We start from the raw sequence: 23,783 nt of genomic DNA on the forward strand, positions 1-23,783 counted from the left end.
ATTTAAAAAATAACGTTGTTTGCGTAAGCCGTCCGGGAATACGGAATTACGCTACGCGCGTCGCCGTTCGAAAAAATGACGGGAGTTCGGAAACGGAGCATGCGTGGTAGGTCCGCCGTGGGAGCGCGCCTAATTTAAATGGCACACGCCCATTTAAATTGGCCCGCCTTGCGCCGGAGGCCGCCGGCGTAGGTTTTCATTGCAAGTGCTTGGTGAATCAGGCATTTGCGATGAAAAACTGCGGCGGTGTAACGTATCGACGATACGTTACGCCGCCGCTCTTCTATGTGAATCTGGCCCTAAAAGCCTTGGCTGACAAAACGTTTCTTCCTAAATTACAAGCCCACCAACCGCTACTGGTTAAACTTTTTAGGCTTACCTCCTTCTGGTGTTTGAAATGTTACTGTGGAACTCTCAGGGCCATCTCCCTTTGTATTATAGGCTGCTACACACAGCTGATATTGACTGAATGGGTGAAGTTTCGGAACTATAGCCCAGTTTCTCCTGCCAGGAAATGATAGAACGTGGCGCTGGCCATTGTGGGTTTTTCCATCCTGGAGACTTTTCACTCTCCAGTAAATGATCTGCACAAAAAGATACAATAAAAAGCTTAGAATATTAAACAAGGTTACCAAATGTTGAAGACAGCATTTCTGGAAGCAGATTTTCGGTGTTTGTATAGCTGGCAAAATACACCCTGAAAGTCTCTTTCCACACCTACAAGTGGACACACAGAGCAGTACATATTGCATTTATTAGAATAGAGAAGGCTAGAACCCTTGTCAGATTGTTATTGCATTATTGTTGCGGATTTTCCTTCACTTTCTGTGTAGTAAGACTTGTTAGCAAGACAGAATGTGAGGGTAAATCTCTTGAAGGGCTCATTACATAAAGAGATTACATTAGCATTTCCCCCTGGAGAGCGATTTACCGTACATCACTTTTCAAAGGATGATTGACAGGTGTGTGGGATGCATTATGTTGCCTTCTAGTCACCTGTTTTAACCCCTGAATGTCCTCACCATTGTGCCGCGACCATGCAGATACTGTACAGTTGTGGAAAGGCCCATTCATTTGAATGGGTTGTGTTTGGTAGCCACGGCAAGTATACAACCCTGTCTGGCTGCCTTTGAAACTTTGGTGTGGAGTGTGGGGGGTAAAAACCTCCTACCTTTAGAACCACTTAAAGTGTTTGTTACTCTAATAAAAATGGACCCTGTTCCCTAAGGCCGCGTACACACGACCGTTAACCCTTTGTTAATTAGGAGCAGTCAGTTCTTTATTCTGCTGTGGCTGTGACACTCGTGGCACAGAGAACAGAAAAGCTAGAACCACATGCTCTGATCTCTGTGCCTGTCCCTGTCCCCCACTCAGTTGGAGAGAGGAGGAGGGCTGTCAACCCTGCATGCTCTGCTTGTGTAGTTTAAAATGTATATGGTGGGGAGCTGAGAGAGTTCCATCATCCCAATACAGACGAGATAGAGATATCCTCCATTAGTTTAGGCACTATTATGGGCACTTCAGACAAAAAGAACTTTGAAAAACAAAAGGTACACATTTTATAATATATCAATATACTGTGTAGCGCTATCCCCTGCAGGAGCCGCTGGGATCGGCATATTAAGGTACCTCTTACCGTTGTCTAGGGGTGAAGTTGATGAGTAGAATAGTGAGCGAATGTCCAGACAATGAATAAAGGTTTTCTGAATGCTTTATTCTTGGCCCAACATGACCAACATCAACATGAGGTAGAGAGGAAAGGTTGATGAAGTGATAGAGAACTTTGCAGTATCAGGCCTGTATATGAAGCGAGCAATCCTGCTCTCAGTACTAATAAACATAGTTCGTCGCCACTCTAGCCAGAGTGGGTGAAGTGCCCCCGGACAAACTCCTGCCACGAGTTTGTCAGCCGAAGCGCTACTTTAAGGTTGCTGGGAGGAACAAGTCTCTGCCACAGACCCGGCTCTAGGGACCTCTGCCACAGGCCTAGTACTTGAATGAGCTAAATGGATTGAGCGAATCCTCCCAGTAAATTGAGTTAGGGTCACCAGGTGACAGTTGAAGTGTACCTGTCAATGTCCCAGTCACCAGATCCCCGATGGTTCGTTCAAGCCCTATTGGACAACCTGCCTCTGGGTCCTCCCCAAGCCGACCCCCCACCGAACAGCACACAGCCCGGGATCTCCTTAGTAGATGGGGGACCCAGTAAGTCCTTAGTAGCATCAGTTGCTCCAGGTCAGAAGGGCCCAAAGTCTGGAACTCCGCGTAGCGCGTGACCCCAGGCCAGTAAGGCCATAGTGGAGGGGCCCGCGATGTGCGCACATCCCAAAGGTGGGTGCCGCACCTGGAACCAGGAACCAGCGAAGAACACACAAAAATTGCGTCTGCCACAGATATGCTCTCCCCCAGCATGCCCCGAGAGGAAAAACTCCTCTAATTGGTTGCTGGGGAAAAGTGGCTGTGCCAGAACCCCTCTAGCGCCAACTGTCGCCCAGGGATAGGATCGCATCCCTGGAGAGCAGACTGACCTACAGGACAGTTCAGGAGTGACAGCAGCCCAAGTTTAGCAAATTATGAATGGGAGCAAAATAACTCTCCCATTCCCCACTAACTTCAGCGTAGCGCCCATACTGAAAGTAAGGGGGGCACTACAACTGTATCAATCAACAAAATGTATGTTGGAAAGTTTTGGCAGACTCGTACTTAAGCTGCCTATACATACATATGTACAAGCCGAAGCCACCCCTTTTGAGAATGTTCTTATATTGATATATAATACATTTTGTATTTTTTTATTTATGTTTTTCAGAGTTCTTTTTGTCTGAAGTGCTCATAATAGTCCCCAAACTACTAGAGGATATCTCTATCTTGCTTGTGTAGTTTAATTACTGCACAAGCAGAAATAATGATGTGAATTGTCTGCTGAAACAAGTCTATCTGCTTAGGTGATGTGGCACATGCCACTCCCAACAATTTCTTGCACCACTATAATAATGCAGGAAGTTTAGTTAATTCCCCAATTAGAGGCAGTTTTGAACAACCACAGACACAAAAGGTACCAGCATTGAAAAAAAAAATCACATCAGGGTGCTGATAGCATAGTATAGTATATAATAAAATGTCTCAGTATACGATAATTCGGCTGAAATGTCCTCTCCCTTTTCTTATGTCATATTATGATCTTCAATTGCCTTTCTATAGAGCAGGGGAGCCCAAACAGTGGCCCGCGGAGCCCTCTGATGTGGCCCGCGACCACCTGCTCTGAAATGGCTGATTGGCAAGCCCATATTGCAGGTTGCCGACCTGCTATCCCAGAGCATCAGTGTTGTGAATGGTAGAGGAAGCAAGCGGCTTTTCAGAAAGTGCACCACACCTGCAGAATATAATAGACGTCTATGGCAAAGTGCAGCCAACTGGCGGGAAAACCACAGGTACACTGTGCCACACCCACAGTGTGGGTAGACAGCAGACCATCAGTGTAAAAGGCAGCCTTAGGCCCCTTTCACACAATCGGTCCGACCCAATTGGACCCACCATTCACCTCTATGGAGTGGCAAATGTAAAAAGACTTTGTCCGTTTACACCTGCCTACCTCCAATCCGATCTGCTAAAAAAAAACAGAAGTGGATCCGTCTCCTTCCATCTGATTGGATCAGAGGTAGAGTAGATTGGGCTGTGTCTGCTTTACATATGCAGACTGGACACAGACCTGTCATCTGCCCACTCCGTTCATTGTGGCCCGCGACTAATTACTAAGTGGCTTAAGTGGCCCCTGGCCTTCGAAATTTGGGGCACCCCTGCTATAGAGCATGGTTTTTAGAAGAGGGAAGGTCTGGACAGCCGCACTCCAATAAAAAACGCCCTTATTGTGCAAAATAACAAAAGTACAAACCACAACAGGATAAAAAACTGACGCGTTTCACACTCTCAACAATGCTTAGTCATAGCTATATATAGAGCATGGCTTCCTAGTTGCCCGACCGTGATCTAATACCCACAGTCTTTCTTTGCCCTTTATTCTCCACAGGGATCTTTGGAATGTGCCATGGCACTTACTGTACAAATTTGGGTTTATGTTTACTGCATACTATGCCACCTTCAATGACAGACGTGTTTTCTTTGACTGCCTGTCCTGTATGCTGTTTTAGACACAACAGCTAGCTAATATGCCGCGGTTTGGTATGTTGTACCTTAAGATCTCATGACTAAAATTTATTTGACTTAATAATTTGGATGAGATGTTCCTAGAATATGTAAGAAATGGGTAGTTTTCAGTACATTCAAATGGTTTTCTACTCTTTTTAATAACAACCTAAAAATGTACTTTATGCTTACTGAGTGTTCCCAAGTCTATTCTCCTAAGCGTTTTGATTTCCCATGGAAAATACATCTATAAAAATACAAATTAAATAAAAAAAAGTTTATTATAGTAATAATAAAATCAATATGTCTCCAATAGACATGAGCAACAAGAGCACATGAGCAAAGTAGAATAAGAATGCTGGTATAAGATTGTTCGTTCTACACAAGAAATATATCTTTATTTACAATATTCAATATGGCGGTGTGACCCCACTTTCTTCACGTGCTCTGTTCCCTATGTTACCTTATAACCTGCCAGATGTCCTCGTACTCTGTCCTGAGAGATTTCCATCCAGGTCACGTTCACTATAGACTGATTTACCATGCTCACTGACACATTAAACGGAGCTTCATCAGGATCTGTGTGGACATAAGTGAATACAATCAATGCTTTTTTTACACTTTATCAAGTATTTTCTGTGATAGAGATATACTAGATAGTACCATTTTGTGGGAGTTTATAAGGGAAAACAAACACCATGTTATCACTGAGAGAATTTTCTCAAATACAGTGTAATCACATAAAATGAAAGACTTTACCTATTATAAAGCTAAAGGATAAAATCTGAACTCTCAGCCAATGCCTCTCAGCTGCCAAATGAGTTGCTTACAAGACCTGTGCTTTTAATCCCACTGTGATAAATACTGTTTAAAGTGGAGCTCCACCCTAAAGTGGAACTCACGCTGATCGGAACCCTCCCCCCCTCCGGTGTCACATTTGACACCTTTCAGGGGGGAGGAGGGTGCAGATACCTGTCTAAAGACAGGTATTTGCTCCTACTTCCGGCCACACAGTTTCGGGTAAACTGCGGGCAGAACGTCACCTCCCGTCCTCCCCCTGTTGTGCTCTGGGAACACTCGGCTCCCAGAACACAGCAGGGGCCAATCAGCAGCGCAAGAGCAACTCGCGCATGCGCCGTAGGGAACCGGGTAGTGAAGCCGGAGCGCTTCACTTCCTGGTTCCCTCACTGAGGATGGCGGGGGGAGGAGCAGAGTGAAGAGCGATCGCTCGTCCTCTGCTGCGGACGGCGCTGGACTCCAGGACAAGTAAGTGTCCTAATATTAAAAGTCAGCAGCTGCAGTATTTGTAGCTGCTGGCTTTTAATATTTTTTTTTAATGGCACATCCGCTTTAAGGTCCAGTTCTCATCTAGTCCATTAATGTTGTTTTCAATCATAAGCTCTGATGAAGGGGATGTTTTTGGCCTCCGAAACACGTTGGATACTCTTTGGATTCTCCCTCTCACTTTTATTGGAGTAAAGTCATATCTGGACCTTTTTAGTGGTGGTGCTTCACTCCAGTGTACATTTTTGTTACATTACACAACAAGCAAGGAGACCGTGAAGATCCTCTGGGGTGTAAAAGTTTCCAGCTTGAGAACCGGATTACTTACATCCACATCAATACTTTTAAGGGGTTGTAAAGTCTCCAGGTTTTTCACCTTAATGCATTCTATGTATTAAGGTGAAAAACCTTGTGCGCTGCAGCTGCCCCCAAACCCCCCCCCCCCCCCCTTTTTCTTACCTGAGCCTGATCCAATGATGTGCGACTCAAGCCGCTGTATCCATCCTCATTGGATAAATGAATAGCAGCAGGAGCCATAGGCTCACGCTGCTGTCAATCAAATCCAGTGACATGGGAGCGGGGGGCAGGTACAGGTCCGGCTGTCTGTGTCAGCGGATTCAGAAGCGGGACTCCTAAGAGCCCCCCCCCATGGAAACCAGCTCTCTGTGGGGGCACCCGATCAAGAGGAGGAGCTAGGAGCACCACTGGGGCACCCCAGAAGAAGAGGATTGGGGCTGCTCTGAGCAAAACCCTTGCACAGAGCAGGTAAGTATAACATGTTTGTTATTTAAAAAAAAAAAACAACCTTTACAATCACTTTAAGATACCAATACTAATGACATTACGGGTCCAGTGCTATCTTGCCACTTTCCTAAACTTAATTTAGCAATAAGGCAGCCTTGAAGTGTAAGTAAAGCTGGAATTTTGTTCAGTTTTGGATAGAGTAGAGACATTTTTTCTATGTTTTCCATGATGGAGCCACTCTAGTGGCGCCCACTTTCGGCACTGGTGTTGGTGACAATATAAACTGAAGCATTACAAAAGGAAGTTGCGGATTGGTCTTCAGCTTGTTTCTGTGTACCTGAGACCTGATCCGTTGATTCTGCCTCATTCTGCTTGGTGCCTTCTGCCTTGTACCTTGTTTGGTCTGTTGTTACTGACTTTGGCTTGTTTCCTGGACTCCTGTTTTGCGGTCATTGTTTCCTGATTTGGTACTACGCTGTTCAGCTGTTCCTCGCCTTGGTTTGTGCCTCAACTCTGTGTCCTTATCTGCTAGATCAGTGTTTCTCAACTCCAGTCCTCGGGGCGCACCAACAGGTCATGTTTTCAGGATTTCCCTCAGATCAAACTGCTGTGGTAATTACTAAGGCAGTGAAACTGATCAAATCACCTGTGCACAATAATGGAAAGCCTGAAAACAAGACCTGTTGGTGCGCCCCGAGGACTGGAGTTGAGAAACACTGTGCTAGATGACCATGTCCACCCTCGGAAAGGGCCTCAACAAAGTTCCTGTAACCTGTTCCATTACCATTGTGTTCCTGCACTTGGTTCCTTACTGTGATCTTCAGTTCTCTTCCCCATGCATCTGGCAACAATACAGATCCACTACAGCCTACAACTCTGGCACTTATGCTACTCCTTCAGGTGCAAGAGGAGCCTGTCTCTAGAAGGTACGTGATAGTTAATTTGAGAGCAAAAGCAACTGAGAGGGGTGTAATGCCATGACCAGTGGAAGCTGATGCTTTTTTTTGGAGGGGGGGGGGGCAAACAAACTGAAAAATACTGAAAAAAAAACATCAATTGCAGCCTCGCTGTGCCATCAATTGCAGCCACTGTGGCCCATAAAATGCAGTCACTGTGCCTATCAAATGCAGCCACTGTGCCTACCATATGCAGCCTCAGTGCCCATCATATGCAGCCTCTGTGCCCATCATATGCAGCCTCTGTGACCGTTATATGCAGCCTCTGTGCCCATCATATGCAGCCTATGTGTCCATCATATGCAGCATGTGCCTATCATACAGCCTCTGTGCCCATCATATGCAGTCTGCGCCCATCAAATGCAGCCTCTGTGCCCATCATATGCAGGCTGCACGCATCATATGCAGCCTCTGTGCCCATCATACGTAGCCTATTTGCCCATCATATGCAGCCTGTGCCCATCATATGCAGCCTCTGTGCCCCTCATATGCAGCCACTGTGACCCCCCCCTGCTTGCCTGTTCCCCAACTGACCGGCACTTACCCCATCCTGGTGGAGGGTCAGGCAGCGGGTGACGGCGGCGAGCTGTGGGACATGCAGTGGGTCAGGTGACGGCTCCTACATCCTCCATGCCTCTCTTCTTCCATTCCGGAGCGCCTATGCCTTAAGCCAATCAGGTGATGGGTATTAGATCCGCACCTCCTGATTGGCTGAAAGGCGGTTTAGTGTTATGCCGCGTACACACCATCACTTTATGTGATGGAAAAAAAACGACATTTTCTGTGAAGTAAAAAACGACGTTTTTGAAACTTCAATTTTCAAAAACGACGTTGCCTACACACCATCGTTTTTCTCACAATGTTCTAGCAAAGCGAGGTTACGTTCACCACTTTTTTCCATTGAAGCTCGCTTCATAACTAGCTTCTGGGCATGCGCGGGTTTAAAAACGTTGTTTTAAACGTCGTTTTTTGCTACACACGGTCAATTTTTGTGAAACACAAAACGACGTTTTGAAAAACAACACAAAAAATTTAAGCATGCTTCAATTTTTTTTTGTCGTTTTTCAGAAGACATAAAACAAGTTTTCCCCCACACACGATCAATTAAATTGACGTTTTTAAAAACGTCGTTTTTTTTCATCACATAAAGTGATGGTGTGTACGTGGCATTAGAAAAGAAAATATTAATTTGCTTTTCAAATACACATGGGTGGACTGAGCGCGCCATGCTTTGTGCTCCAAGTCCACCTTTTTTTAAGCCTATGAGGCCCCGTACACACGAGAGGATTATCCGCTTGAAACGGTCCTCCAGACCGTTCCCGCGGATAAATCCTCTGGCGGATTTTGATCTGATGGTTGTACTAACCATCAGATTGAAATCCGCGCGGAATCCACGTGAAGATAAAGACTTCCACGCATGCGTTGAATCATTACGACGCATGCGAGGGAGAGGAGCGGACGGATTGATCCGGTGAGTCTGTACAGACCACCGGATCAATCCGCTGGACAGGATTCCAGCGGATAGATTTCTTAGCATGCTAAGAAATTTTTATCCGCTGGAAATCAATCGGCCGGAAATATATCCGTGGAAAAATATCCGCTCGGACCTACACACCACCGGATCTATCCACTGGAACTGATCTGCGGATAAATCCCAGCGGATAGATCCGGTGGTGTGTACGAGGCCTTAGAGCCCATGGCTAATCAGGTGCTTAAAAAAACACCCCCGCCGCTGAAATTCAGGCATCTGGTGTCCGAAAAGGAGTCGGACGCCTGGATAGGGGTGGCTACAGTGGCCATGGATAGATTTATGCTATGCATGAATCTGACCCTTAATGGACACTCCGCCACTGGCTGTAACCCAGGTGCTAAGAAGAAGCTGACTGAGGGGACTTGCCCAGTGGCGGTTTGTCCATAGAGGGCGCTGGAGCGCCGCCCCCTCTGGCTCTCACCGCCACTGAGTGAAATAACATAGATTCATGCATTGCACGAATCTATGTTATTTTCGCCGCTGCCGCTGTTATTCAGATGGTCGGCGCTCAATGTCCGGCCATCTGAATAACGCCAGCTGGTTGGCTGTAGGGAAATGTCTATCAAAGCCAACGGCTCTGATAGGCTTTCCCAATACAGCCCTCGGGTCCCGGAAGCTTATTCTCGGAGCGCACAGACTGTACGCCCCTTGAATAAGATGACAGGCGTCTCAGCCAATCACGTTGGCCGGTTCTGGCTACCTGTAACCTGATTGGCTGAGACGCCTGTCAGTCATCGAGGGCGGGAGAAGACATCGTGGGACGTGGATGCCTGACTCCAGTAAAGGTAAGTGCCGGGCGGGGAAGAACGCAATTTACAGGGCACAGTGGGGACAATTGGCACAGCGGCGACCATTAAAGGGCACAGTGGCTGCGTTTAATGGCATGGCACAGTGGTGACAATGGATGGCACAGTGGCTGTGTTTAATGGCATGGCACAGTGGTGACAATGGATGGCACAGTGGTGACAATGGATGGCACAGTGGCTGCGTTTAATGGCATGGCACAGTGGTGACAATGTATGGCACAGTGGCTGCGTTTAATGGCATGGCACAGTGGTGATAATGGATGGCACAGTGGTGACAATGGATGGCACAGTGGCTGCGTTTAATGGCATGGCACAGTGGTGACAATGTATGGCACAGGGGCTGCGTTTAATGGCATGGCACAGTGGTGACAATGTATGGCACAGTGGCTGCGTTTAATGGCATGGCACAGTGGTGACAATGTATGGCACAGTGGTGACAATGGATGGCACAGTGGCTGTGTTTAATGGCATGGCACAGTGGTGACAATGTATGGCACAGTGGCTGCGTTTAATGGCATGGCACAGTGGTGACAATGGATGGCACAGTGACTGCGTTTAATGGCATGGCACAGTGGTGACAATGTATGGCACAGTGACTGCGTTTAATGGCATGGCACAGTGGTGACAATGGATGGCACAGTGGTGACAATGGATGGCACAGTGGTGACAATGGATGGCACAGTGGTGACAATGGATGGCACAGTGGTGACAATGGATGGCACAGTGGCTGCGTTTAATGGCATGGCACAGTGGTGACAATGGCATGGCACAGTGACTGCGTTTAATGGCATGGCACAGTGGTGCGAATTGATGGCACAGTGGCTGCATTTGATGACATGTAACAGTGGCTGCGTTTGGGCACAGTACAGTGAGACTGCAATTTTTTTTTTCCTTTGCGCCCCCCCAAAAATTTTGAGCACCAGCCGCCACTGGACCTGCCTGTAAAAGATCTGTCTGGTTTCACTGGAAGAGGTTGCTTCAAAGATTGGAAGAACAATATTAACTCTTTCCAAGTTCATAAAAAAAAACAACATCCCCTAGACTGGTGCCTGAAGAAAGAGTCAATGAGCCTGCTGCGTGCCTGGCTGTGGGGCAGACGTTTGGGAAGACCTGGACAGTAATCGTGCGGCTCCTACGGGAGTAGTGCTACATATAATTCCCTGCTACAGGTTTCCTTTAACTTCAGCATTAGTTACTTTTGAGATGGTCCTAACGGGGGTGCCAAGGATTTCAGTCCTGACCTACACTGTATACAATTTCATCTGCATCCCAAACTGCCGTTTAATTTATGTATTACATACATTTACATTGCGCTAAGCAGTGCTTCACAAAGATTAGCTTAACATTCCTGGTCCCCACCTCCCGTGCTTACTTGTACATACATACTAAGGCCAATTTACCTATCAGCATGTCTTTGAAATGTGGGAGGAAGCCCACGCAGCACATGAAGAGAACATGCAAACTCCATGCTGTGCTGCCCACATTTGCTCTACTTTGGAAAACTATAGCAGCTATTTTGTGTTCCTTCATAAAAGTGAAAGCATTGGAAGCAGAAGAGCTGCAATTGTATGAATATTGGTATAAGGGGTTGGAAGTGCATAGAATACCAGGCATGGCTGAATCACCTGCAACTGAAAGAAAGCCCATAGCAATCATAAGAATCCTGGCGAGTAATAAGATGGCCAATGGTGTATAATTATCTAGTATCATTTAGAAAGCAATATTTTTAAGGTTATTGGGCGATACTCACTGTCCTCTCCTGAATACACAGTATGAATTTCAGGTTCAGGGCCACTTCCAATATGATTGACAGCTTGGATGCATATCTGATATGGGACAAATGCTGGTGTGTTCTTTATATTGAATTGGGAATGTTTCACTTTTCTTTGATGCCATTCTGTCTCCACTCCCTTCAGACGCCAACTGACTTGGTACTCCATTCCAGGTCCGTTATGTTCATCAGAATTTAGAGGCTAAAACAAGCAATAAGAAAATTAGATTGCAGAGCTGTAGACAGATGTTAGGCTGTATTAGGTAGATTCAGGTACGTGAGCCTAAAGATGCGGCGGCGTAGCTTAGCCTGTTTAGGCTACGCCGCCGTAAATTAGTTAGGCTAGTAATGATTCTAAATCAACTTACCTGCTAATTTACGGTGGCGTAGCCTAAACCGAGCGGGCGTAAGGGCGCCTAATTCAAATTGGTTGGAGGGGGGCGTGTTGTATGGAAATGAGGCTTGACCTCACGTTTTTTGACGTTTTTCGCTACTGCGCATGCGCCGGGCGCCTACATTTCCCAGTGCGCATTGCGGCTAAGTACGCCGTACGGGCCTATTGATTTAGACGTGGATGTAAATGACGTAACTCCCGATTCGCGGACGACTTACGCAAACGACGTCAAAAATTCGAACCTCGCGGCGGGAACGGCGGCCATACTTTAACATTGTTATTCCACCTCATAGGTGGAATAACTTTAGGCCGCCTAAGGCCTTACGGAAACAACGTAATTCGACTGCGGCGGCCTGGCGTACGTTCGGGAATCGGCGTACAAGCTCATTTACATAATCTACGCCGGCCGCAATGGAAGCGCCAGCTAGCGGCCATCCGAAAAATTGCAATCTAAGATAGAACGGCGCAAGCCGGCCTATCTTAGATATGTTTAAGCTAGTGCTGTCAGTTAAACGCGTTATTAACGGCGTTAACACAAACCCATGTTTTTTTTTTTTTTTTTTTTTTTTTTTTTTTTTTTTTTTTTTTTTTTTACGTCAGACTCTGCTCACATATAGTGGAGAGGCTAGCTCACGGTTCACCCGCCCTTAGCGTCTCTCTTGCGGCTTCGCATCATTCGTGGGGGTTTTTTTTTTTTTTTTTTTTTTTTCCCTTTTCTTATGATTAAGTTCCTTTCTTTTTTTTTTTTTTTTTTTTTTTTTTTGCCATTACAGGTTTGACATTTTTAAACTGTTAATTAATCTTTCCCCACTTAACAAGTAACAAGTCTGACTGCATTCCTTGCTAGTATAACTTAGTTAGTCCCAACCCCTTTTCTCTTTTTTTTTTTTTTTTTTTTTTTTTTCCCCTTTTCTTTTTCCCCTTTCCCTCCCCCCCCCCTCCCTCCCCCTCCAGATCTGTGTGCCTTGTAATCTTCTTTATGATTTCTCAGCTATCTGCTTCTATCATTCCCTGGGCGAACATTTCTGAGGATTTGAATACTTTCCATTTTTCCCAAACCACCCTGTATTTGTCCTCTTCTCCTGTCTCTCTGCTGGCAAGATACTCCATCTCTTCTATATATTCCACCCTTTCTATCCACTCTTTAATTGATGGCCTCTTTGGATGTAGCCAATTTTTTGGGATCAGGGCCTTGGCTGCATTTAATAAAACTGGGACCAGAGTTGTTCCATATTGTTTTTTTGTTTTTTCTGTTCCATGAAACAGACAGGGCAGCGGGCTACATAGAATCGTCTCCCCTGTTATTTCTACAATATATTTCAAAATTTCTTTCCAATATTCCTGGATTCTCGGGCAGTCCCACCATATATGTAGAGTTGTTCCTTTTTGTTTACAGTTTCTCCAGCATAGCTCTGAATTTCTTGGATGAATCTTACTCATTCTTGATGGGGTCAGGTGCCATCGCACCATACATTTATAGTTTGCTTCTATGGTGGTAATGTCCGCGGCATGATTGTATACTGCCCCTATCATTTGTGTTTTATCAATTTTTTTACCGATATCGCTTTCCCATTTTTCTAAGAAAGGCAGTGTGTCTTGAATCTCGAGTTCTGTTAGTATCCCATATACCTTTGATATTCCATGTGTCAGGGGCTTATCCATGCTGCATATTTTTTCTATTGGGTATAGTGTCTTATCTTCCCTAATTGGTTGTGGTAGTGTACTCACAAAGTGTTTTAACTGCAAATACTCCCATTCACTCATATTTTGTTCCTTTTCCCCTATTTTTATCTCTTGTCTTAGTTTAATTTTTCCACGTGTGACAATATCTTTTAATTTTTTCTCCCCTAGGTGCTTCCCTAAACGTGTTCCGTTTCCTGGTGGAAAAAAATTTGTGCCTGCTAATGAGGTTAATGGAGAGTTATACTCCCATTTTTCCCGTCTAAATATTGTGTCCCATATTCTAAATACGTTCCTTGTTATGTTATGTGTGTTCGTGCTCAATTCCCTCATTTTCGGTGGTATCCATATATTTCTATTTAATTGTGTCCTACTTAATATTTCTTCCATACGTACCCATTTTTTTTTTGTGTGTGCGTTTGTCCATTCTACCAACCTTGCTAAGTTTACAGCAAAATAATATCTTTTTATGTCGGGGAGCCCCAACCCCCCTCCTTTTTTTTTCATGCTCAGCAATGAATAGCTTAATCTAGCCTTTTTTCCTGCCCATATATATTTCAAAATTACTGTTTTAATTACTTTAAAGAAGCTTTGCGGTATTTTTATTGGGAGCATTTGAAGTTTGTATGTTATCTTCGGTAATATCATCATTTTGAACGCATTAATCTTACCTATCCAGGAGATATGTTTTTTTGCTAGGTTTTTCAGGTCTTGATTAATGTCGTTGATTAAGGGGACAAAATTGGCCGAGTATAGTTTTTCAACTGTAGATGTAATTTTTATACCCAGGTACGTTATAGCTTCTTTTTCCCATGTAAATGGAAACTCTTTCTGAAGTTCTTCTGCTTCTTTTTTATCTATCCCTAAGTTCAAAATTACTGTTTTAATCGGGTTTATTTTAAAATTTGAGAGTTCACCGTATCTTTTTATTTCCTTTATGATATTAGGGAGGGAGACTCTCGGTTTGGTCAAGTATAGGAGTATGTCGTCTGCATACGCCGCCACCTTGTGTTCTTCATCTCCCACTCTCACCCCTCCTATCCCCGGGTTTTCCCGGATTTTTGCTAACAACGGTTCCAGGGCTATTACATATAGGAGAGGCGAGAGCGGGCAACCCTGTCTGGTTCCGTTTTCCATGTTGAACACAGACGACACACTCCCATTGACCTTCACCCTTGCCGTCGGGTGACTATACAAGTTCTTTACCCATTTCATGAACCTTGGTCCCAGGCCTATATTTTGTAAGGTTTCCATCATAAACCCCCAGTCGACTCTGTCAAATGCTTTTTCGGCATCTAAGGACATGAGTACGACTGGGGGTTTCTTTTTTGGATCTTGTTGTAACAGTAACAGGGTCCTTATGCTGTTATCTCTTCCTTCTCTGCCCGCTACAAAGCCCGCCTGATCTGGATTTATTAATTGCGGCATTAAAATTTTTATCCTAGTTGCTAATATTTTCGCGTATACTTTCAGATCTGCATTTAACAATGCTATTGGTCGATAGCTGGAACACAACGTTCCATCTTTTCCCGTTTTAGGGATAATAGAAATATTTGCCAATAGAGATTCTTTTCTTATTTCCTCTTCCTCTCCTATTTTGTTAAAATAATTGCACATCTCTGGGATCAAAAGTTCTTTAAATGTTTTGTAATATTTAATCGGCAGACCATCGGGGCCTGGGCTCTTACCACACGGTGTTTCCCGGAAGGCTCTGTGTAGCTCATCTTGAGTTATTGGGGCCTCTAAGGATTCAATGTCGTTTTGGGAAATTTTTGGTAATTTCACTTCTTCTAAGTATTCCTTGATTTTCTTTTTTCTCATCCTTTCTTGCTCTTGGGTTTCATTAGTTCTTATTGAATATAGTGAGCTATAGAAAGTCCGGAAGGACTCCGCGATTTCGGACGTCTTATATTTCATAAGACCGTCTTGGTTTTTTATTTTTTCTATATAGTTTTTTTTTTTTTTTTCTCTAGATATTCTAGCTAAAAGTTTCCCTGGTTTGTTCCCCCATTTATACCTCTCCTTTCTGACATTTTTGAATATGTCTCTTGTTTCAAACTTCATAAGATCTCTAAGCTGGATCCTCTTTACAACAATTTCTTGGTATATTTCGATTTCTCCTCGCTCTTTATGCATTTGCTCCAGTTCAAATAGCTCAGTTGTTAATTTTTTCATGTTTAATTTTCTTATCTTTTTCTTCCCTGCTCCTATTGAGATTAGTTTCCCTCTGATGTATGCCTTATGGGCCTCCCATACAGTAGCTACCCTTACTTCAGGTGTGTTATTGAGGGTGAAATATTGATCCAAATCCGTTCTCACTATGTTGTTTACCTCTATATCCTCTATAAGTTCTTCGTTTAAGTTCCATGATCCTTTTCTTTGTTCTATCTCTTTGAATCTAATTTCCACTATTACCGGAGCATGGTCTGAAATTGTGATTACCCCTATTGAAGTTTTGACTACCTCTTCCAGTAACTCGTGGTCTACCATTATATAGTCCAGTCTTGAGTATGTTCCGTGCACGGAAGAATAGTAGGTATAGTCCCTTTTATTTGGATGTGTAATCCTCCAAGGATCTATTAAACAGTAGTCATGCATTTTTTTTCTTAATATTCTAATCTGTTTAATATTTCGCCTCTGAGCCCCGGATGTACTATCCAATTGATAGTCCATTGAGAGGTTGAAGTCTCCTGCTAGTATTACATGTCCTGATTTAAAGTCCATTAAAGCGTTCAAGATCCCCCTCAGATATTTATATGGTTGGTTATTTGGGCAGTATATATTTGCTAACGTGTATTTTTTTCCTTGGAGTACTCCTTTTAGGAACAGATAACGACCGTCCGGGTCTACCTTCCTATCTTCTACTGTAAAAGAGATATTATTCCCTATTCCTATGGCGACCCCCTTAGCTCTTTTCTTTGGGGAGTCCCCATAATACCAAATGGGAACTGCCCGAGAATACAATCTAACATTAGAATCCAACGTTATGTGTGTCTCTTGCAGAAAAACGATTTCAGCGGAATACCTTTCAATTTCTCTTAATACCATATGCCTTTTTTCAGGGCAACTAAGACCTCTTACATTGTATGTTAAAAAATTTATGTTTGTCATATTTTTTTTTTTTTTTTTTCCCTTTTCTGTCTTTCTCGGATATATATGTTCTTTCCTGCTACATGACACACAGATCTGAGTCCCTTTCCCGCCCCCTTCCCCATCCTCCCCTCTCCCTTCCCACCCAAACTCCTCCTCCCCCTTCCTTCTCCCTCCCCCCCCCCCTCCCTTCGTATCTTGCCCCCTTGTTCTTCATTTGGGGCTTTCTCCCCCCCACCCCCTCCCCCCCTTCGATCCCTGACCTTCTGGTCATTTGGAGCTTTTTCTATTTGGCGCTCCTGGCGCTCTTTTGCTCCTCAGGCTGAGGTGGCGTTCTATTTTAGCCCGGTCTCCTATCTCCCTATACTGGGGGAGTGGTGAAGAAGCGCTTTCTGGGTCTCCCCCCTCCCCTTTCCCACTCCGATGGCTTACTAATTGAAGGGGTGCTCTCCAGGTCTCCCCTCTCCCCCATCCCCTGCTAGTTGCTTACTGTCTTAGGCCCTCCCGTCCCCCCTCCCCGCCCTCCCCCCTCCCCCCCCCTCCTCTCCGGCAGACGAGATCATTATTGATTTTTTGGTATTGGGATGCCTAAGCTATTACAAAATTCTGGTATTTCCTCGATGAACCTCAGTCTTGCCGAAGTCCCATCTTTCCTCCCTATCAAACATGCTGGGAATCCCCAGTTGTACTGAATGTCTTGCTCTTGTAGGATCCCCAACAATGGTTTTAAACTTCTTCTTCTTTTTAACGTCTCTTGGGACAGGTCTTGGTAAATTTGGATATTATGTTGATCGTATTCCAATGGCGACTTCCCTCTCAAATTTCTCCAAAGTTGGTTTTTCTCTTCCCAACTTTCAAATCGCACAATAATGTCTCTTGGATAATCCTGTGATCTCTCTCTGGCTCGTCTTATCCTATGCGCTCGTTCTATTCTTAGGGGGGTCGTTATTTCTCTTTCTAATATTGGGTTACAAATTTTCTTTATTATTTCTGGCAAGTCCTCAGTTTGTGCGGTATCTGGGACTCCGCGTATTCTAATGTTCTTCCTTCTATCTCTATTCTCCTGATCTTCTACTTTATACGCCTGTTCTCGTTGATTGATTTTTAATGCTTTTATTTCATCTTCTAGTTTTTTAACTGAGGTTACATTTGAGTCGACTTTTTTCTCTACTTCTTCAACTCTTTCCAATATATGCCCCATATTTTTCTCCATTCTTTCCATTTGCGATTTGATTGATCTTTCTAGGGCAGCGAACATTCCCTCCATTTCCCTTTTTGTTGGTAGGAGTGTCATATCCTGGGTTTCTTCCTTATTTCCCTGTTCTAATTCACTCTCTCCATCATGGTCAGATCTAGTCTCTAAAAATGTTTCTGAGAGTGTTTCTAAGTCTGCCAGTGTGTTGGTAGCCCCTTTTTTCTTGTCTCTCTTCTTATCTTTTTCTACCTGGCTTCCTCTACCCGTTAGTAGTTTTTCAACGGGCTGGTTATCTCCATTTGTCCCATGTGTCACATATTTACACATCGGGCCTGGGCTTTGACTTAACCGGGGAACCTTTGGGATTGCCCCCCCTTTCGCTCCCCTTCCCCTTGTGGTCATCTTACACCCCTCTTGGTTTTACAGTAATCTTGTTTACAACCACTCTTTACTGTGCCCGTGTTGCGCCCATAATATGCCAACCAGAGGTTTATAGACGTTTTATAATAATTTCGTTTTGACCCAGGGGGGCATACCAGTCTATGTGAACCCCCTTTCTCTCTCTAATAGAGGGGAGAAAAAAAGGCAAAAAGGGGGGGGGGGGGAGGACAGGGAGAGGAAAAAAAAAAAAAAAAAAAAAAAAAAAAAAACAGAGCTCCGAGAGGTTTTTCTGTTTTTTTTTTGAGATTGCAGAGCTGGCAGGGAGTTTTTTGGGGGTAATAACCCAAGAGGATCCTACTGAGTCCGTCACTTGAATAGGTCTCGCGTCTACACAGCACTTTTCTACTGAGTTGAGCTACACATTTTTTTTTTTTTTTAACCGATGTTTCCACTTTTTTTTTTTCCCAATGCCTATCAAAGCACTCTTTATCTCAGTGTATTTCCTTCGATAAGGTATTGCTGTGAGCCGTGAGGTTTACATCCGGCTGGCAGGCTTTTTAAGCGTGTTTCTCAAGAAATCTTGGGTGCCTCATAAATGTATATCCAATATGCCTTTTGCTGTTCAGGCTGCATATAACATTTATTCGCGCGCACCCACTACTGCCTGTTTATTCTGTCTGAAACTTTCTCAAATTCCAATATAAATTGATTATCGAAGTGTCCCAGTGCTCAAATATCCAAATGTCCGCGTTATCGGAATAAAAAATAGAAATGGAAAATGGAGGTGACCTCCGACAGACAGATATAGATTATTCACCCTGGTGGTTATCTTGCTAAACACATGTCGCTTATGTCACCAATTTCTCCTCTTCATCCCAATCTCATAAGAAGCATTAGCACCTCTATTGCAGGTATCTCGTTGATAATAGTTCATGAGAGAAGCGTTGTACTCACCGCTCATATGTGCTCATACTGATGAATATAGTGTGCTCACTGGTCCATTGCTTTTGAAAAAACCTTGAAGAAACAACTGGTGTAACATTTTTAAATCTTACCCGCTTGTTGGAGATCTTCTTGGAGCCAGCTCCTTACTTACACGCATCTCTTTCTTTAGCTTTGGGATACTTGAGCTACAAGGTGCTGGGTCTCGTTCCTGTCAGCCTCTGCTCCCCATGTGGGGGCCCACATGCCGCGGTCCACCGCGACTTAGTACAGCTGTACGCGCACCCCAGAGAACGGGGGAGGGGGGGCCGCCGAGCGCACGAGCTGCTCTGCTCTCACGAAGGGCTCAGTTCACCTCACCTCCCTCCCTGCAGCCCCTCCCGCTCTGTGTGTGCTGTGTGTTTGGGCTTTACGAGCGCCGTCCTCACCGCTCTGCGCTGCCAGCCTCAATCACCACAACACAGAAAGAGCCGTCCACGCCGTCCACGCTGCAGGCCAGGAGAATCTCAGGCAGCCGGGATCCGAAAGAAGGGGGTGAATTTACAGCACCGGAACAGCATCTCTGAGCCGAGGGGGGGAGGTGATCAAGCGGGGAGAGGTCCGGGCCCCTCGCTTCCCTTCACGTCTCCACGTTCAGCGCAGGGTTGGAGAGCGAGGGCTCCCGTCTAGCAACTCCTCCGCTCCGACCGCGCCATTCCTAGACTCCTCCCTCCGATCGACACAAACCCATGTTAACGCCGTAAATTTTTTTATCGCGCGATTAACGAGGCGGCGTTCGGGGGTTATATCGGGATGATGCCTGCAGCCGCAGGCATCATCCCGGTACCGTTGTTTAGAGCGGGCGATCGGCTATCCAAACATAACAACCGATGCGGCTAAAAGCCGCTCGGTTGTTATGCCGGAGGAGCGGGAGGGGACATCCCCCCCCTCCCGCCGCCTTTCGCCGCTCTGACCGGGCCTCCCGTCCCACCGGGAGACCCGATCCTCCATCCGCCGCGTTCTGTGTTCAGGCGGAGACTGACACTAAGCCGTAAACGGCTTTGATTCAGTCTCCGCATTGAAACCACGGAAGCGGCGTCATGACGTCACTTCCGGGTTTCTCGGCTGCCAATGGCGCCGGATTTAAAAAAGTACACAGTATTCAGAATCGCCGTTTTCGGCGATCTGAATACTTTGAAGTGCAAAGAAGGGCTCGGAGGTCTTTTAGACCCCGATCCCTCCATAAAGAGTACCTGTCACCACCTATTGCTGTCACAAGGGATGTTTTACATTCCTTGTGACAGCAATAAAAGTGATCAAAATGTAAAAAAATAAAAAAACACAATTTAATATTATAAAAAATAAATAAATAAATAAGAAAACAAAAAAAAAATGTTTTAAAGGGTGAACCTCCTTAATCGCGCGATTAATCGTGAGTTAACTATGACATTAATGCGATTAATCGCGATTAGAAATTTTAATCGCTTGACAGCACTAGTTTAAGCGTATCTCTGTTTGAGCATACGCTTAAACATACGGCGGCATAGATTCGGAGTTAGGTCAGCTTATCTACTGATAAGCCGGCCTAACTCTTTCTGAATCTACCTATATGTCAGAACAAACAGTGAACATTACGTAGCAACAGAAAACACTAAAGCCAAATGCCAAGGGCTCAATATGTGCAACTGTTATTGCTGTCCCTCTGAAAAGTGATTTGCAGTGGATCACTTTTTAGCATGTGCTTGACAGGCTGTGAAGAGGCCATATGCCACCTCATATCGCCTGTTTTAACCTTCATAACGGCAACTCACTATGCTGCAGCCACATACCAAGGATTACACATAGCTGCGATGCAGCTTCATTCACTTGAATGGGGTGTGTTTGGCAGCAGAACCACCTGCTGAATGCAACATGCTATTTAAATTTGCAGTGGCATGTGTACAGCCCTCAATTGCTGCTATTCTGTGTTAAGATGAGTGATTGGTAGTTAGGGGTTAGGGGGAGGGAGGGAAGGCAGTAAAACTGCAGCTCATCCACCTGTTATCACCCGCTGGCTACCCATGTAAATGAGTCCTTAGAGGCCAAAATGAATGCCGCTTGATAGTAATTTATACATGTTTTAATGTATTTTTGTAATTAGAGCAATGCAAGTACCTGAATTTGACTTATTCTCGCAATCCCCGGTATAACAGCATTCAGAAAGGGGAGGGAAAAACAGCACAAGGAGATAACCAGTTGTGCTGCAGAGCAGGAGCATGCTAATAGTAGAGGGCAAAAGAGTAGCAGATGAGCTCATCAGTCTGCTGCTTCTCCTTTCACTGTCCTGTCACAGGCTGGGGGAGGGAGGGACAAGATCTCTAAGTGTTACCTAACTGTATTATAAATCAGGTTTTCGTGTCCTGCTATACAGGGCTGTGTGGTATGGGCTGCTGAAAGTTGTGGCCCACCTGTCACCCTGCCCTCAAAGGCCTACGACAGCCTAGCACTCCATCCTCAGCTCTTCGACCCGACAACTCCTCTCCAGCTGGGCTGACTCTAGGTATTTAAGGCGGCCTGCCCCCTGCCAATCCAGGTTGGGGATTGGTCAGGGCTCCTTAGAATACCCCAGGCAGCTCCACCCCTCTTACTCTCCTCTCTTCTAGAATCCTCTAGAAGCCAGAGGGAGGTAACTGAGAAGTGATGCTATCTGTGAGTCACCAGCCTACTCTAGGCCCCTCCCAGCCCACACAGATAAAAAAAACAAGCCTCGTTTCCAGCTAGGCCTGCCTCAATTTACCTGCTCTAACCAAAAATCCCAGCTCTAGCACCTACCTAAGTAGAAGGTGCTACATATATATTTCATCTGTGTACTTAGCTGTTCTTGGTGTTCAGCTTTAAATGCTGGAAAGACACTAATATATGTTGATGCATGTTACATGTGTCAATGCATGTTACAATGTGTAGCCCTATTTATTACAACCATAAGATCTTACCTCCCACCTCACAGTCATTTCATCAGGGCTGTTGGCGTTAAAGTATACTACATCCGGATTCTTGTCAGGGGCTGAAATATAAACAAATCAAAAGCACTGCTTAATCCATTTTGATTATAATGTCTAGACCTGGGGTCTCCAAACTTTTCAAACAAAGGGCCACTTTATTGCCCTTCAGACTTTAGGAGGGCCGGATTGTGGCGAGCAGGGGAAGAAAATGTCATGGGCCCGGCATCAGTGAGAACAAATATGGCCTCAGGGTTGATGATCAATAGGAGGAGGAGTATTCCCCCTATTAGTAGGAGGAATAGTATCCCATCATTGGTATTGGTTGATGATATAGTGCCCCATTGTTGGTGTCAGTGGGAGGAATAGTGCCTCGTATCAGTGGGAGGAATTGTGCCCCAAGGGCCAGATAAAGGCTGGCAAAGGGCCACATCTGGCAATCGGGCCACAGTTTGGAGACCCCTGGTCTAGACGTATGATATGAAGTATACTGTATATCACTAATTGTGTGCTAAAGATGTTGGTTGGTTAAGTTATTTCTTTACTATTTTGTCTGTGTTTTTCCATTTCTGTGAGTATTTTCAATAAATAGAAAAATGTAGTTGTTAAGCAGCATTTATCTGAAAGTAATTTTGACATAACTTTTTGCTTTGCTTGCAGGTCTATATTTGGAGTATTATATTTCATATATCAATTTTTATAGATGCTTGGCATCTTTATTTGATGACTGCTGAGAGATGCTTGGTCAGTCTTAAGAGACTCTGCTCATTCAAGATAAAATGACCAAGTCTCTTGCTAGTCCACCCTGAACCCACCCATACTCATTTTCCCATGCTCCCTTGCCCCCCTGGGAGTCAAACACCATCTAAGCTCCATGTTGGATGGTGTCAGAGCTTAAATAGCATTGAAAAGGTTATCTTCCACCTCATGTGACAGTGCAGCCAATTTTCAGACCCAAGCTGGGAGAAGATCACATATCCCCCACAATTAGACACATTGGATAGCTGCATTAGTATTTGCATTAGTCCCAGCAAAGCAGTGTGGGAGCCATGAATAGGTGAGTATAAGTTGGTAGGGAATGGACTAGAAAGGGACCCTGTCACTTTGCCCTGATATTACACAGGGCAGAGTCTTTTGGAGCTAGCCATATAGACAGACAGATATCTGCCAAAAGGCTGAGAAACATTGGCCCACTGTTAATCATCAACACACCCCAATGGACTATAGCAGGGTACAAAATAAATTAAAGAAATAGAGAAGTGGGGGGGTGGGGAGTAGTCTAAGGTCATTACCTTTCTTCTTGCTTCTCTTTGGAAGATGGCCATATGAAAAATCTCTGTGTGAAGACTTGACTTTAGGGGGTTAGGGTTAGGGGTTAGGGTTAGGGTTAGGGTTAGGGGTTAGGGTTAGGGGTTCCCATTGAAGAATATGGCTAGGACTCAGGACTTGGAACAGGTACCTCCCCCAAAGGTCAAGGGTCAGAAGGCGGGTTCCCAGAGGTCAAAGGTCACACGGTGTGGCTGACCCACCCCCACCAAAGTGTACCGCCTACCCCAACTAAGTCGGGAAATGAACAAGTCGGGGAATGAACAAGTCGGGGAAAGCGTCCTTATTGTTGCCTATGGAATGTCCTTTAGCTTTAAGACATACCACAGCCAATCAACACACAAAACATAAATAATCTAAAGATTGGTTTATCTAAAATGAACCCTACGTTCCCCAGAAATTTGGATGGGTGATGGGTGGTTGGTCTGCATATGGCATAAACACTGGTACGATAATGTATCTTGATTCATTCACATAAAGATCACATGGATGTTGTATTCCTCCACTGACACATCTAATCAGCAAGCATGCGCATTGACTAACTTCCAGTTAGGAAGAAGAACCAAGATGCAATAGCATTGAG

At 44.8% G+C, this 23,783-nt stretch overlaps 1 protein-coding gene across 8 annotated transcripts in view; it reads right to left on the minus strand.

Moving 5' to 3' along the window:
- Positions 1–23,783, minus strand: part of LOC120945313 (neural cell adhesion molecule L1-like protein) — a 245,768-nt gene that overhangs the window by 41,627 nt on the left and 180,358 nt on the right. For all 8 annotated transcript variants that reach the window (XM_040359413.1, XM_040359412.1, XM_040359405.1 and 5 more), the window contains 4 exons: positions 21,869–21,939; positions 11,215–11,437; positions 4,607–4,722; positions 380–584 (listed from right to left, as the gene is read on the minus strand). In XM_040359413.1, coding sequence (XP_040215347.1) covers positions 380–584; positions 4,607–4,722; positions 11,215–11,437; positions 21,869–21,939 — 615 coding nt within the window. The remainder of the gene's footprint in view (positions 1–379; positions 585–4,606; positions 4,723–11,214; positions 11,438–21,868; positions 21,940–23,783) is intronic.

The sequence above is a fragment of the Rana temporaria genome, chromosome 7 (assembly GCF_905171775.1).
Source record: "Rana temporaria chromosome 7, aRanTem1.1, whole genome shotgun sequence".
NCBI lineage: Eukaryota > Metazoa > Chordata > Amphibia > Anura > Ranidae > Rana > Rana temporaria.